Below are 14,245 nucleotides of genomic sequence, written 5' to 3' on the forward strand. Positions count from 1 at the left end.
CATCATTCGAACTGAGACACAGGTGCCGTAAATTCTAACAAACTGCGGCAAATTGTAATAACAAGCGCGGTAAAATGTAGTAACATATCTGATTCCTTCTCATTTCCAAATAAAGTCGAATTCCATTGTTTGGCTTTTTTTCGTTCTTTTAACATGCCAGTGGTGAAATGTGACCATGATTAAGTCGAACAAACACTAGAATTCGACTTTCTTTGGAAATTAGAAGGAATCAGAGATGTTATTACAATCTATCGCACCAGTTATTACAATTTGCCGTAGTTTGCTAGAATTTACAGCACCTGCCTCTCACTTCGACCGATGGAAATAATCTAAAATATTGCCTTTTTTCGTTGTTTTAACAAGCCAGTGGTGGAATGTGACCATGATTAAGTCGAACAAACTCTGCCATACCATCTGTTAAGAATGCAAAGAGTTCTTCTTTGCCCTTTGATTCTTTTAGAAAAGAAGCGAAGATCACAGGTAGTCTAGTATCACGGGAAACCTTTCTGCTACTGCTTTTCTTCGCTTTTTGCGTGTTGTCTCGACAGTCAAACGGATGGTGGCCACCGGTGGTTTTCATGAGAAAAGAATTTATTTAAATCAGATTGACGTACCTGCCAATAAATGTTTGCTGCTTGATTTAGACTGAGGTTTTGTTTGTGGTCGCTTGAGAAAAGGAGGTGAGTTTTCTTGACATAAGTTGTTGACTTGAGTCTTAAATGTCTGCTGTGTAGCAAAATCTTTAATTGCTTCTTGTATCCATCTTGTCATCTTGCATCTCAAACTCTTGCATAATTCATGCTTGTTCTGGTCCAGATATTGTCCATCTAGTTAAGGCAACAGTTTCTGTTAATCCAACTGCACCACCTGAGTGTTTTACAACTGTGCTGTTTTGTTCATGAGCTTGATCCGAAAGCATGGCAGAAAATCTGTCATGAGCTTGATCTAAAAAGCATGGCAGAAGATGTGTGTGATGTTTTGGGGAAAACCCAACCTCTCTGAGGTACGCTCTTCTGTCAACAGGAAGGGCTTTCATATCTCTGATGTGAACAGGCAGCCAGCGTGCATAGTTGGTGTGATCAAGAGCAAATAAATTAAGGGACAAGTTGTTCCATTACCTCGACGTACAGATGAGCATGTCTTTGTAAAATGAGACGCCGAAATGAAACATTCAGCTGTTCCACTTGAGGCAATACCCGCTTCTGTTAGTTGCTGAAGTCCACCAGAATCTTCCAACAAGTCTCCAACCATGTTCCATAAAGCTATTTCAATGTGAAGACCTCCAAGCATGATAGTGTACACGTCTAGTCACATTAGTCCATCTCCATTGAAAATGGACTTTGTCAGCGCAAAAAGTGGTCTACAGCCATGACTGGGAGTTGTCCTGGATTGCATTGTTCTGTGACGGTCTTGACGCTAGACTTGTTGCTTTGTCCTTAAAGAGAGGACGGAGAGAAATTATTCTTGCTGCAACCTGTTCCTGGGATTGACGAGAAGCATGAAATGCACCAGGCCTATAAACTCATCCTTTTCCAAATGTTCTTTAGCATGATGGTCAATGCAGTGCTTGATCCAAGAGTCTTCTTTAGCTTTGGTGATGTTGTCCTCGACTTGATGATGTGTTCCAGGCACATTAACTCTCTCTCCACATTGCAGGCTACTGCAGGAACTATACAGTAACTGCCTGGAAGTGTAGGTTTGGAAGAGCTTGAAATAGTGTCTATTGAAATAGGTTTTCCGCTGGTACCATTATCAACAACATTATCAAATGTGGCTGCAAGTTTCATCTTCTATGCGCAAAGAAGTGCATTTGTAAATCTTCTCAACTTCTATGCACATCGCTCTGTAACTGCAATGAGAACTGTTAAAGGAGAATCACAGAAATCGATGTTTAAATGATGTCATGTGACAGATCAAAACAGTAACGTTTCTCTTATTGAATGATGCAAATTTATTTTCTACTAAACATACATCTTGTTTGTTAGATTTCTGGAAAGTATTCGAAATAGCCCTTTGAACGACGAATATATCTAACATACTGCAACAAATGAAGATTGTTGGCGACCATTTTGGGTGGACTTTAGAACTCTTAGATTTTGGCGTCCGTCTTGGATTTTTTGGGAAAATAGGCCCCCCCAAAGTATGTTTTATCATGATGTTCCCCAGCGCTGTACAAGGTTGTCTGTTATAATCCAGCGGAGAAAAGTCACATTGTGACAGAATTGGAAATCCTTGATTTCTGGTGGCCATCTTGGACGCCAAATTGAATTTTTCTTAAAATGGGCCCCAAAGATCGGGCCCAAAAATATGTTTTAACATGATGTTCCCTTGCACTGTGTAAGTTTTTCTGCTATAATCCAGAGGGGGAAAGTCATATAGTGTTAGAACGGGAAATCCTTTATTTTTGGAGGCCATCTTGAATTCCATCTTGGATTTTTTCGGAATGGGCCCAAAATACAGGGCACCCCCGAAAATTATGTTTTATCATGATATTCCCCAGCACTTTGCAAAGTTTCATGCTTTAGTCCGCCCAAGTATCACTGCACTACTATAAACGTATCCATTTTGCATCACCTGATGATATTACGCTTGAAGGAACACGTTACAATCGTTCTTCAGCAACTTATGCTTGTCATAAGAGGTGACCCACGGAATAGGATAGTCAAGCTCTCACACTTGGTGATGCGTGCTATCGAAACCAAAATTTGAACAAGAATCAAACCTGATAATATGCTGTAACCTGTAAAGGAAACATGGTTGAGTGTTGTCACGGTGATTGTACCTGTTTGATCAGAGACACACGGTGGCTTAGCTCTGATACAACAATTACAAGGACACTGGATCATACAAGAAGGGATACATGGGCAAAATAGAATGGAAATATGTAGTGGTTGCCTACCAATGGTCGTCTGTTCCACAGTTTCACACGTCACATTAAAGGGTTCTGATGCTGAAAATAACATAACAAGTTGTTTGTAACATATAGGTTGGTTATGATATAGCTAAACATCTATAACTCTAATCGCAATTCAATAAAACCCCAAACAGCAACAAAAAACAACAAAAGAGAGAAAAATAACAGCGGATGGTACAGTGCGGCCTCAAACACGCTGAAACTTTTCTTCTGGCCAATGAGCATTCTCCTTGACAGGTATGATCTTATTCTGTAAGGACCAATGAATTGTACTCGAAAATATAGTGACCATTCACGGAAATGAAATATTCCGGTTTGTGTACAATAATTACTATATGACATTCACTGAAGTCATTTATACACTGTGTATATAACAGCATACATGATGTCCCTGTACTTTCTTACCATTGACCAGAAGCCAAATTAATCCCGAAGACAGCCTTGGGATATCTTTGGAGTAAATGTGTAGGAGGGATTCCAGTGCTACGTCCAGTCTCTCAAACGGTTGGAACTCTGTTGAACAATTACTTGTTGAGATGTAGCTCTCATGCAGGACAGATAGCTGTGATAAGCATTGCCCTGGAGTTCCTTGTCCCAACCTCGCATCAAGGACGTACACTGATATGCTTTCAGTATTGAGGTTAGACTTGAAGCTACACACATACGTGTTGTTTTGTATTGTAGAACTGTGCAACACTTTGTCTCTGTGGATGAGGGAGACTTGACCTAAACCCTCTGCAGAACCCCCGCTGATGTTTAAGGAATCACCGTCTGGAACATTGATACTTTTAGTCATTGAATACGTTTAGATTAACCTGGAAACCTTGACTAAAAATGCTAATCATCTTCGGTATTATACAAGGAGGCGATTAATTAAAAAATGATTGAGATTTCACCTTTTAATGTGTTCATTATTGCTGTTGGGTCCTGTGCTCACGCAGAACTGTGCTTTAGAACCTCTGTTAAAATACATTTGGGACTTTTGTTTCTTCATACACAACACTAATTTCATGAAAGAAGATTACGAAAATCGGAAAATTTATGCTGAACGTGATCCGTGGTATTAGGACCATTCGCACCATAACCAGGTACAAACTAGCCCTTACGTGAGCCAAAGGAAACCATACATAATATTTGCTAGATATTCCAAACGTCTGCACCTTCATACGGGAATGTATTGTGTCAAAATATGATGTATATAACTTTGCAGACAGGGTTATATTCTAACAATAAATAATCTCTAAATAATCTGAGTGAGTGAGTGACGTTTCACGCCGCCTTCAGCAAAATCCAGCAATATAACGGTGTGTGTGTGGTGTGTGGTGTGTGTGTGTGTGTGTGTGTGTGTTAGCTGAAGTTAAAAATGAGCTGAATGTTGTGTCACAATACTTATCAATATATTTTCATTAATTTACAACATTCAAGACATGAATTTTGAGGAAGCGTAAATATTCTCGCCCATGGGCCACTGTCTCAATTTTATGTTTTCGAAAGCAATACTCTTTTCATTCTTAGCATATATTCATGATAACTACATATTGGATTTTGTCGAATTCTGTGTCAGAATCTGACCACTGTGCGGAGAGTTTTAACTTAATTTGTGACGTGTTAAGTGTAATTACCAGAAATCAAAACTAAGACAGGTGAAAATACTCCGATACCATTGTTTTCGTACATTTACGTTGTAATTTCTTTCTTTCTCTTTTTTTTTTAAGTGCAATTGACGTACATATGATATAAAATACCATTTTGTTTCCTACGATGTGACACGTTACTAAGAACGGAACACAAGATTGTACTTAGAGAATACATGACATGCATCAAACGACATTATACTAAGTGAAATTGTCGTCAGAATATAATTAAGGCATAAACTTATCCGAGTAACTTTCCATTACTTAAGCATCTGTGACTGCACTGTTTTCCCTCCCGACGTCTAAAGTTCAATAATATAACAGAACCTGACACGTTCTCGTTCTGGTGCGTTCAGTTGTCTCGAGATTTATTGTGGTGTGATGGAGCGAGTGAGTGAGTTTGGTGTAACTACACATTGAACAAGATCCCAGCTATATCACGGATTGTAGGCTTGATGAGGCCGGAAGCCCGCGGTGTAAGTATGAGACGTTTATAACTTTTGTGTTAATATAGGACCGGTATACGAACCTACGGCCACGTATTTTTATAGAATAAGAAAGAAGTCACAAAGTGAACACCTTTATTTCTGGCACTGCTTCTAATTTATCAGGAACTGTTCACACACCCTTGAATTGGATCATCACACACACTTTAGGAAGCGTATGATTCAGTATTCAGTGCACAGATTGTTGCATAATGACATTTAGCAATATTTAGCTAAATGGTGTTATGGGCTGCGTTACCATTTCGTTCCAATTTCTAACCTCTCCATTGTTTTGATTTCGTCCACCATCTTATTCCCGCGCTTGGATTCACTTCCGCTTACGTCACCAACTTGCCTCACGTGCAGCTAAGCTTAGAGACACGTAATATCCGCCGGCATTACGTCACACTTTTTAATAGCACTTCACATGCTCACGCTACCTGCTGCATAAAAAGTCCGTTTATTTGCACCGCTCTACAGAAGTTCGACCCTCATCTACTTAATATGCCTCCAAAGCGCAAATCAGCTCTGAATCACCGTCTTGTGTCGGGGAGAGCAAAAGCTGCTCGCTTGAGCGCTTCGCGGGATTTGCGAGGTGACAACACCCCCCAGGGTGCCGCTGACAGTCAGCACAGCGCCAGCTCCAGGGACCAGCCGGGATGATACAGAGACAGGTAGGTCGTTTACTAATGCTGCCAATAGTATACTTATTCAGCCGGGTGTGTTACTCCCTGATGTTTCACCTCCCTCCCCACGCGCTCCATATCCCGCTCATTCACGTGTTCACTCTCTTGGTCATAACCTAGATCTGCAGCCAACTGTCCAGCCCACTGGCTACCCCGATACGCTCCAGCAGCGTTCCTTTCCCCCCAACGCCGGCTACCAGCAGCTCCATGTGCAAACCGAGCACCTTGGCTCCCATGTTAGAGCGTCTATACGGGACAAAATATATAAGGGGGGAATTCGTAGACCTGCGCCAATTGCTGCCACCCCAAAAAGAGGCGTCACAGGAAGCCGTTAATTTTTCTATGGAGCTGGACAGCTCCGGTCAGGTGGTATTTAGGTCGAAGCAGCAACCCTCACGGCCTCTGACCATAGGCCAGTGGACGTCAGCTTTCAATACCTTTATAAGTATTTATGTTGAAAAGCACCAGGATACGAACACTGTGCAGCATTTGCTTGCATACATGGAGACGGTAAGGGGGGCAGCAGCACGCTTCGGGGGGGATTGTTGGGCACAGTACGACATTCAATTCCGACAACGCATGGAGCGTAACCCTACACGGCCTTGGGGCACCATTGACGGCCAGCTGTGGCTTGCGTTAATGCTCCCCAACCAGCGTCAACCCCCGCAATCTGCCAACAGATCCCCTAGCAATAATCAGAACCATAACCAGCGTGCCTACACTGCTGCACCCGTATGTTGGGATTTCAACAAGCAGGGTTGCCGAAGGCAGAACTGCAACTATGTGCACAAGTGCCAGTCATGCGACAGCAGGGGACACGGAGCCAGTAGCTGCTTTCAGCATAAAGGCTCCAGGCCCAAACATGGCACATTTCCAGCGCATGCTAACAGTAACCCCATCAGCAACATACGCCAATCTTGAACTAGCACCCTCACCAATCAAAGTCTGCAACCTCACCCCATGGCTAATTTCTTATCAACACATTAATTCAAATGACAGTACTATACTTCAGGCAGGTTTTAACCAAGGCTTCAGCTTACAATATATAGGCCCACCCGGTCCACGGGATGCACGAAATTTATCTTCTGCTAACGCTAATCCTCATATCATCTTGCATAAGCTGACAAAGGAAATAGAAGCAGGTCGCATTGCTGGACCATTCTCGTCACCCCCTCTACAGACCCTTATAGTTTCCCCACTTGGCCTGGTTCCCAAGAAAACACAATCCACATCAAACACAGAGGCTGCCTTCCGCCTCATTCATCACCTATCTTATCCATCAGGCCAGTCAGTCAATGATTTCATTCCGCAAGAATTCTGCACAGTACAGTATAACAGCTTCGACCAGGCAGTCGCCATGGTACAAGCCTTAGGTAAAAATGCATACATGGCCAAATTTGACATAAAATCAGCCTTTCGGCTTCTACCTGTATCACCTAGTCAATTCTTTCTCCTTGGCATGCACTTTCAACACCAATTCTACATTGACAAATGCCTCCCTTTTGGTTGCGCAATTTCTTGTGCTCTTTTTGAAAAATTTAGTACCTTTTTGGAATGGGCTATTAGGAAATACACCAGCAGCAACAATGTTAGCCACTACCTTGACGATTTCATCCTGGCTGACCAAACCAGCCAAAATTGTGAGCATTTACTCACATCATCATTGCAGCTATTCAATCACTTGGGCATTCCAGTGGCCTCGGACAAAACAGTTCACCCTTCAACATGCTTAACATATTTGGGCTTAACCATCGATACAGCTAAAGGCGAAATTAGGCTGCCACAGGATAAGGTAGAACAGCTGACACAACAGCTCAATCACATTTTGACAGCACACAACAAAAAAAAGTGACATTGCGCAACTTACAATCAATTGTTGGTAAACTCAACTTTGTTTGTAAGGCTATACCCATGGGACGGCCATTTATTCGGCGCCTCATCGATGCCCAAAAAGGGTGTTCTCAGCCGCACCATAGAATCAGAATTACACAGGGTATCCGGGCTGACTTAAAAGTATGGCTTCAATTTCTTGCTAGTCATAATGGCACCACTTTATTCTTGCACCCTCGATGGTCAAACTCGCAGGAGGCACAACTCTTTACAGATGCAGCCAGCAGCCAGGGATTCGGTGCTTACTTTCAGGGCCATTGGACTAACGGCCGCTGGCCAGCACAGTGGCATGAAAAGGGATGGATGAAGGATTTAACCATGCTCGAACTTTTCCCTATCGTTCTCGCCATTAAGTTGTGGGGCTCTGTTCTCTCCAACAGCCGGATAATGTTCTTTTGTGATAATCAGGCTGTGGTCCATATAATAAACCGTCAGACAGCAAAGCCTCCACGGGTCATGTCACTCCTTAGATGCTTGGTGCTTTTATGTCTCAGACACAACATTCTGTTCAAAGCGAAATATATTGACACCCACGCTAACATTATAGCAGATTCTCTTTCGAGATTTCAGTGGGCACGATTCAGGTCAGCAGCGCCTCATGCGGACAAGGTACCAACCCCCACTCCCAACGACATGTGGGACATCTGATGTCTGAGGTTAACCGTCTCATCACTTCATCATTGGCACCAAGTACATGGCGCACTTATCAGGCGGGCAAAACAGCGTTTGATCAATTCCGCGCTGCATTTGGTTTACCGTCTCTTTGGCCTATACCGTTGGACCAATGGCTACAGTTTATTGCTTATTTATCGGTGTCAGGTAGGTCGCCTGCCACAGCCAGGTCATACGTATCGGGGCTGGCAGCACTCCACAAATTGCATAATATGTGCGATGTGTCACACCACTTCCTTGTTCAGAAAGCTCTTTCAGGTATGTCTAGATTGTCTCATCGACAGGACACCCGACAACCAATAACAACTCACCTTCTTGCAGAGATCATTCGTGCCTTGCCTTTGGTCTGCAGCCAGTCCTACGAGGCAGCGCTGTTTGCCGCTGCATATTTGTTGACTTTCTTTGGTTTTTTCAGAGTGGGCGAGCTGGTAGCAGCCTCAGCAAGGGACAGCACTAACAGAGCTTGCCTGTTTTCAGATATAACCGTCGCAGGTGACTTATCAGCTATACAGGTACATTTGCGGAGCTCCAAAACAGATCAGGGTGGTCTGGGAGCATACATCACCATCCAGGCATTGCCGAACTCCTCATTATGTCCTGTCGCAGCAGTGCAGCGTTTCCGCTGCATCAGACCTACTGGTACGGGGTATTTTTTCACTCATTTTGATAGCTCCCCACTAACAAAATTTCAGTTTCAGGCGGTGCTCAAAAAGGCTTTGGCGTCAATCCCGGAGCCCATTAACCCTAGTTTGTACTTCCTCACATTCATTTCGCATTGGGGCAGCCACCACAGCAGCATTACAGGGCGTCAGTTCACAACAGATCCAGGAACTGGGGCGTTGGAAGTCGGCGGCTTACCAGACATACATCCGCATACCATCCATCCTATGATCTTTAAATGTGTTAGGCCAAATGTTATGCAAAAATCCCACAACTATCGCCACGAGTTTCAGATGCAGCCTGGTTCATCGGGTCTAGCTACTTGGCCCGGCTCCTTCACCATACAGAGACAGGTCAGCAGTTTCCAGTCAGTGGGAAGTGGCTGGTAAAAGGAGGGATGAGATGGGCCCAGTTCAGGACCTATATTGATAGGCTTATCGAACAGGAGGCGCAGCCAAAATTCGTGGTCATCCACTTGGGTTCTAATGACCTCTGCGCTACCGCATCTAAGCCGCTTTTTGATGCTATATACCTTGACTTGCTTTACCTGCATCTGAGGTGCCCAAAAGCTACCATCATATGGTCATGTATGCTGCCCAGGCTAGCATGGAGGGGGGCCCAGAACCCGCGGGCCATCGACATTAAGCGGCGCAAACTCAACAGGCGCGTTGCCAATGTCGTCCGGGAACTAGGTGGGAAAGTGGCTCGGCACCCGGACATCACTGACACCCACATCAGTGCCAGAGACAAGGTTCATCTGAACGGGCAGGGCATGCGAAGTTTTCTTTTCACTCCCTGAATCAGGCCGTAATGTCATAATTGTTCATGGATTATCGCCTAAATTCCCGCAGTGTATGAGTCCGTCACGCGGTGCAGGCATTAACCAAAATGGTCATCTCTGTGACACCTCATTTCAGCTCATCGTGATGCAGGCCGGTTTCAGTAGTAGCCTGCATTAGCCTGTGCTTGCCATCATCAGCGATAACAGGTAGCTCGATTATAGCGGCACTGGTCCGTATTTCTTCGCGACGGACCACCTCAGGTTAGCTGCAATATTGCTGAGCGAGGCGGCTAACGAAATTATTTCTAATTAAGACCCAGGTTCGGCTTTATGCTGTAACCCATGCTTGTTGTTAGAGGTTACTATTAGGTGCAGGTGGTTACCCCAAATCAGGCCTTAATGTCGTAATTGTCCATTGATTATCGCCTAAATTCCTGGCGCGGTATGCGAGTCCGTCACGCGGTGCAGGTATTAACCAAAAATGGTCATTTCTGTGTCAAATTCATTTCAGCTCACCTACGTGATGTAGGCCAGTTTCAGTAGTAGCCTCGCATTAGCCTGTCTTGCCATCATCGGCGATAGCAGGTAGCAGGACTATAGCGGCGCTGGTCCATACTTCTTCTCTTGGACCATCTCATTTTAGCTGCAATATTGCTGAGCGAGGCGCTAACGAAATTATTTCTAATTAGTCCCAGGTTCGGTTTGTATGCAGTAACCCATGCTTGTCGTTGGAGGCTACTATTAGGGTTCGGGTTGTTACCTGAAATCAGGCCTTAATGTCGTAATTGTCCATTGATTATCGCCTAAATTCCCTGCGGTGTACGTGTCCCGTCACGCGGTGCAGGCATTAACCAAAAAATGGTCATTTCTGTGTCACATCATTTCAGCTCACCTACGTGACGCAGGCCGGTTTTAGTATTAGCCTGTGCTTGCCATTATCAGCGATAACAGGTTGCACGGACTACCTCAGGTTAGCTGCAATATTGCTGAGCGAGGCGCTAACGAAATTATTTCTAATTAAGACCAAGGTTCGGTTTGTATGCAGTAACCCATGCTTGTTGTTTGAGGCGACTACTAGGTTCAGGTGGTTACACTCACTCATTTGCCCGACACACGTCATCGTAGGCCATGCGTGTAGATCGTGGTTGCACTGTCTTTCAGAAGGATTGTCTGGTCTCATGAAGATCCGGGATAGAAAGTGCCTTTAGTATCCCGTGCTTGTCGAAAGTGGCGACTAACGGGTTCAGTGGGTCAGGCTCGCTGACTTGGTTGAGCCATGCCATTGGGTACCCAGACGGATGCACATGCTTCGGATCACGGGATTGTCTGGCCCAGACTCGATTAATTACCGGCCGCCACCAGATAGCTGGAATATCGCTGAGTGTGGCGTAAGACTAAACCCACTCATTATTTGCTGATGGCCGCCACAAAGCTGGAATCTGTCTGAGTGTGGCGTAGAACCTGTTTCATTCTGAAATGTCATTAGCAATTGTTGGTATTGCGCATCGTCTCCCTTCCTTTGTCTCTTCCCAACACCACCCCTCCTTCCCCTCTTGCCCCCTGCACACACACACCATGCATACGCTGCAGCACATTATGCAGTGCGTGGATGGCGCAGCCACGCCGCTTCTGCAGCCCTCACCCATCCGTGGCGCGGGGCTGTTTGGTATGGTACCGGCGGGACTCGCACCTCTAAATTACAGCTTGCTTGCTTGCTCTACCTGATACTCGGTACCGCTGTTACAGCGGGAGCCCAAAGCTCCCACCTGCTGCTTCCGCGGGGAGTGTTGAGTTTTCCCAGCAGTTGGGCTGCCATGACACGGCGGATCAACTTTGTGCACACCCGTGCGGGTCTGCAATGCTTCTGCTAGCCCGTGTGGCTTTTCCATGCTTCGGTGCGGTTTCCGTCCTCGCCATCCCTCACTGCGCCCATTTGAATTCCATACTGGCTTTCTGTCTTCATTTATCGTTTGGACGCTCAGGCTTCCCTAACAGTCAGTTTCATAATGACATTTAGCAATATTTAGCTAAATGGTGTTATGGGCTGTGTTACCATTTCGTTCAATTTCTAACCTCTCCATTGTTTTGATTTCGTCCACCATCTTATTCCCGCGCTTGGATTCACTTCCGCTTACGTCACCAACTTGCCTCACGTGCAGCTAAGCTTAGAGACACGTAATATCCGCTGGCATTACGTCACACTTTTAATAGCACTTCACATGCTCACGCTACCTGCTGCATAAAAGTCCGTTTCCACCCTCCCGTCCCCATCCCTTTCACAGCGCTTCCGCAATGATTTTGTTATCATTAATAATGTTACCTTACCCGTTTTCACTTGTTTGATCGCAATATGGTTGAAAGAGTGCGTATGCGATGGAAAATCTATATCACTATATGTTGCTTTCATTTGTTTCTTAATTTGCTTTTGCTTGCAGTCGGTGCCCCTCACCCAATCAGGCGGTATCCACCCAGTAAGACTTTGCGCGGTAAGATCTTGTCAGGTCGGTTTCTTTGTATCTTTTCACTGTTGTAAATAAACTGGTACAGTGTGGCATGGTACCGGCGGGACTCCGCACCTCTAAATTACAGCTTGCTTGCTTGCTCTACCTGGATACTCGGTACCCGCTGTTACAGCGGGAGCCCAAAGCTCCCACCTGCTGCTTCCGCGGGGGGAGTGTTGAGTTTTCCCAGCAGTTGGGCTGCCATGACACGGCGGACCAACTTGTGCACACCCGTGCGGGTCTGCAAATGCTTCGCTAGCCCGTGTGGGCTTCCATGCTTCGGTGCGGTTTCCCGTCCTCGCCATCCTCACTGCGCCCTTTTGAATTCCATACTGGCTTTCTGTCTTCATTTATCGTTTTGACGCTCTCAGGCTTCCCTAACAGTCAGCTCATAATTTGCAATTAATATCAATGTCAGTGCCATATGTGACAAAACACGTGCTAGAGGAAAATATAACCTTTTCATCGAAACCAACCGGTTTGACTGAATACGTAAACATCAAAACATACTTACTGTCAATGCAGTGATATTTCACAACAGAAAATGCACGACCAGGCAGCCGTCGGGGAGCATGATACACACACCGAGTCGCTGTTGAACAGTTCTTGTAGAGGGACATCATCTCGTTGTTGTTGAACCTGTGATATCCATGTTCTGTCAAATTGTCCGGAATCACGGTGACGCAGTTAGAGATACCTACCAGTGTACACGCTACATTGTCGGTGTAGTAGGCGTCATAGATGGCGATCTTCTTGTTGCTGCTGCAGCTGATGTTATGCTGAGCGCATGGGAGACCATTCTGTCCATAGCATGCTTTACTTTTCGTTGTTGCACCTACATGGAGGCATAAACATGTATGTTTGAGAATGAAATTTGTTTTAAAGTAGTATTTATGAGTATACGATAACTATATTGTTTATATTGACAGTCCTACGAAAGTAAAGATAGGGAATATGCAGATGTTTGGGATAACAATAATTCGCGAGTGGCAGGGAAGGACGGATTATCCTTCCTACGGAAAAGGTAATCGGTCCTTCATCGTCACAAGCAGTGTTTTTGTTTTATTACCCGTCCTTAAATGTAACCATAACATGATATACAGTTTATTGCATTCACCCTTTATGCTATAAACCATACGATGGCCATGATCCATAATCATAATCACTTAAATAATTCCCTTGAGGTGCGACTTTAGTAATACTCCGAACAGTACGACTCCTAATAACGGTAAAGATCGATTAAGAGGCATACGGGCTTTATGAAATTGTGCTCTCCCCTAGCATTTCTGATTGTAATAAATCCAATTCTTATTCCAACACTGACCATAACGTTAGTGACTTTAGTTCCACAGTCCAGTATTTTGTAAACGAGAACTGTTACAGGTTGCAAGTAAACGTTTTGTTTTGTATAGTCGAAGAAACACTGCGGAAGCTATATAGTCCGTATGTTAGACCTTTTGGTGTAGGGAAAAATCCCTTGATGTTGCGACAACGATGTTTTTTAAGGGATTAAAACACTGGTTTACTACAAAATGTAAAATGTGGTGATTCAGGAAACGAAATAAGACACATGTAACAATATGTGAGTGAATCCATGTTAGTGAGTAACTTCACTCAATGACTTGGATTAAGTGAGCGAGTCCACTCAATGACTTTGATTAATATAATGAACATTTGGTTCACTCAATCCATCAGTAGTGAGTTATTCAATTCCTTACATCATCTTGAATTCTATAAGAATGTTGGAAATGACAGTTTTCATCATCATTTCAACTACTTCGGTTATGGCAAATGCACAATTAGACTTCAAGTTTCTTCCTACTTTTCGTGGTGGATGATACTTTTGCCCAAAAAAAAGAGGAAAAGGGAGAATTGATGTAGTGGAAAATGCCTTCAGAAAGACTGCAGATCAACAGTCTCAACTGTGAACGACATAAATTCTAAAATTATTGGAGACCATAAGCATGGACCTCTACACAACGAAGTCAAGGTAATTCTTTTCGACTGTAAAAGACGATCATG

At 44.3% G+C, this 14,245-nt stretch overlaps 1 protein-coding gene across 1 annotated transcript in view; it reads right to left on the reverse strand.

Annotated features, from left to right (window-relative positions):
- LOC124273457 overlaps positions 1-13,121 on the reverse strand; it is a 32,453-nt gene extending 19,332 nt beyond the window's left edge. Inside the window, exons 1-2 of the mRNA XM_046708734.1 lie at positions 12,738-13,121; positions 3,320-3,685 (exon numbers count right to left, since the gene is read on the reverse strand). Of these exons, the coding sequence (XP_046564690.1) occupies positions 3,320-3,685; positions 12,738-12,846 (475 nt within the window). The 5' untranslated portion in view covers positions 12,847-13,121. The remainder of the gene's footprint in view (positions 1-3,319; positions 3,686-12,737) is intronic.
- Between the last annotated feature and the right edge of the window lie 1,124 nt (positions 13,122-14,245).

Source organism: Haliotis rubra, unplaced genomic scaffold (genome assembly GCF_003918875.1).
Source record: "Haliotis rubra isolate DU_JTF1 unplaced genomic scaffold, ASM391887v1 Scf1802, whole genome shotgun sequence".
NCBI lineage: Eukaryota > Metazoa > Mollusca > Gastropoda > Lepetellida > Haliotidae > Haliotis > Haliotis rubra.